The 2,682-nt window shown below is 52.1% G+C and overlaps 1 protein-coding gene across 1 annotated transcript in view; it reads left to right on the top strand.

Annotated features, from left to right (window-relative positions):
* Positions 1-2,682, top strand: part of DENND6B (DENN domain containing 6B) — a 29,647-nt gene that overhangs the window by 8,875 nt on the left and 18,090 nt on the right. Inside the window, exon 5 of the mRNA XM_006033615.2 lies at positions 970-1,050. Coding sequence (XP_006033677.1) covers positions 970-1,050 — 81 coding nt within the window. The remainder of the gene's footprint in view (positions 1-969; positions 1,051-2,682) is intronic.

Here is a 2,682-nt window from a genome sequence, read left to right as displayed (position 1 = left end):
TGCTGGCAGTTGCTCACTGCAAAAACAAAATAAGCAGTTGGTCCACTGTAACCCCCAGGTCCTTTTCTGCAGAGCTGCTGCCCAGGAGGTCAGGCCCCAGCCTGCACCAGCGCATGGGATTGTTCTGTCCCAAGCGCAGGACTTTGCACTTGTCCTTGTTGAACCTCATGAGATTTCTTTTGGCCCAACCCTCCAATTTGTCTAGGTCACTGAGTCCGAGCCCTACCTTCCACGTGACATGTTTACATATCACCCATTCACGCTGTATTGTGGCTCCATCAGTAGGCGACCTGTGAGAGCACGCAGCCTGACCGCCTTGTCCCGGTAGTGACCGTACAGACGTAGGCAGCTGTCTAGGGAAACATCACACTTTATCCTGCATACTTCACAGAGACTTGAGTTGGTATGGTGGCCTTCTACATCCATAAGATCCCAGGACAAATGCAGTGTCTGTTTCCAACCTAAGAGCTTGTCTGGAGGGAGTGCTGCTGTTTGAGTGGCAGAGTCCTCCTCTCGCTGCCACAGCACTCCAAACCTGTGTCTGCACGGCAGATGCAACTGATGATATGATCAGGGTTTGTAGCACAAAGCACCAGGATTTGATCACTAGATTGCCGCAGCTGCTTTAATTGAATGGAAACAGCAACTAACCCTTTAGACGAGGGTATTACTGATGGAGCAGTGCCAGGGGCTGGTGCTGTGATGGAGTGCAGATTGGATGCTGTTTCAGTTGAGGTGAGTTCAGTGAGTCTGGTCCCTTCCCTAGCCACCCATTTAAGGTAACGTGGCATTCAGTTTGACACTAATGGCTTCCACAAAACACAGACCAGATCAGGCATAGCAGCAGGTCCTGCCATCCAAGGGTTGAGGTGCATTGGCAGATCTGTGGCTGGTGGGGGGAGGCTGAGAACCTGGCAAGGGCGGTGATTGGATCCTTGATCATGGTATTGTTGGCCTCTCTCTTTGCAGCGAGAGACAGCTCATTACTTTGGCTACGTGTACTTCAGGCAAGTCAAGGACAGCTCAATGAAGAGAGGTTATTTTCAGAAGGTGAGTATTGAAACCAGATAGTGTACTGCTTTAAAGCAGCGTGTAGCTGTAAAAAAGGCATTTGTCCATAAAAAAGACATCTGCATTCTCACCAGTCCCTACATGACACCAGAAATATTCCCATAGGAAACTCTAAGGGTCCCAGGGAGAAAAGCTGCAACAGCTGGAATATGTAGAAAATGCAGGCCCAAACAAAACGGGAAGGGGTTGCCAGGCAGATGAATCGCGTGACTGATGGCTGGCAGCCTGCTGCCATAAGTTTGGACACCTCCTTTCCTCACGTACTCCAGCTTCAGGGGCGCAGTCAGAGGGACTGTCGTATAGTAGCGCCCACAGCATGCCGAGCCCTATCCAAGCAGAGAGGAAGGTGCAGTCAGTACCTCTCTGGCACTGGTCCTCAACCTTTTTTGTACCAGGACCCATTCGTAAACATCGATGGCCAGTCCTGACCCAGTAAATAGTTTAAGTAGAAAACAAGTCCCTGCCCCTCACTCCTATCCCACAGCCCTCCAGCCCTGCTAGTGCCTCTTACTCCTGCCCCTCTGCCCCCTGCCCCCAGCCTGCTAGTATGGGGAAGGGTATGGGGGGTGGGGGGAAGGGCACATGCCCCCCCAGATTTGTGCACCCACAGCAGGCATGGGGCTGCAGCCTGGCTGGACCAGCACAGGCAGGAGCTGCCTCTGCAGCCTGGCGGGTGGGACTCGGCGCAGGAGGGCAGAGTGGAGCGGTGAGACTCATTGCTTCCGCTGCCACTGCAACCTCCGCACCAGCCATGCATGAGGAGTAAGAGATGTGGTCGAGGAGGCTGGGTGGCAGGCAGTGTCACTTGTGCTCCCCCATCCCCCTGACATGTTGTCTATGCTCCCTGCTCCTCTCCCCAAGCCTCGTAGACTTTCCTGTGGGGAGCTGCTCTCCTGGCTGCCATGTGCATGTGTGTGCATGCACATGGCACCCGCTACCCGATCACCTTCCTCTTGCTCCCCGCAGCCCCCAGCAGCCTGGAATTCTGCCAGCCTGCAAGGGGAAACCTGTCATTTCCCACCTTTTTCTCCTTTAAAAGAGAATACAGTTTTTAGTTTGTTTGCGACCCTTTCATATATTCTTGTGACCCACTTTTGGGTTGCGACCCACGTGTTGAGAACAATGCTGTAAAATCATGAAACTGCAGGCCTTGTAATAGGTCAACCTGAGAACGTGACAGACATGGGGAGGCTGTTTTGTGCTCTCGCTCCCCTTGTGCTCTTCTCTGCTCACCCCCAGAGTATCTTCCAAAGAGCACTCCTAATGCACAAATCAGCCTCTCTACAACCAGATCAGATACCAAGGAAAAGAGCACTTAGGGTCTGGAAGATGTTGGAAGACCAGACCTTTTGGGGGGTTTGTGAAGAACAGATTTTGCCAGGCTAATCTGCTTTTGTTTTTTCTGGCTAGAATAAGTGGGGAAACACGAAGGGGTTGAGTGTGACTGAGTCATGCTTGGATCAGAGTGAAATAGAAGCACGTTGGGAAAGGTGCCAGTATGTACTCTAAGGATCTGCCCTGGCTCTTTGTAACATCATCAATCATTTGAAAAGGAAAGCGAGCTGCTCCCTTTTGAAATCTTCGGGGGGGTGGCACTGAACTGGAAAGGGA

The sequence above is a fragment of the Alligator sinensis genome, unplaced genomic scaffold (genome assembly GCF_000455745.1).
Source record: "Alligator sinensis unplaced genomic scaffold, ASM45574v1 scaffold1083_1, whole genome shotgun sequence".
NCBI lineage: Eukaryota > Metazoa > Chordata > Crocodylia > Alligatoridae > Alligator > Alligator sinensis.
The sequence above is the reverse complement of the archived record's forward strand: the minus strand, read 5'-3'. Positions and strand labels throughout refer to the sequence as shown.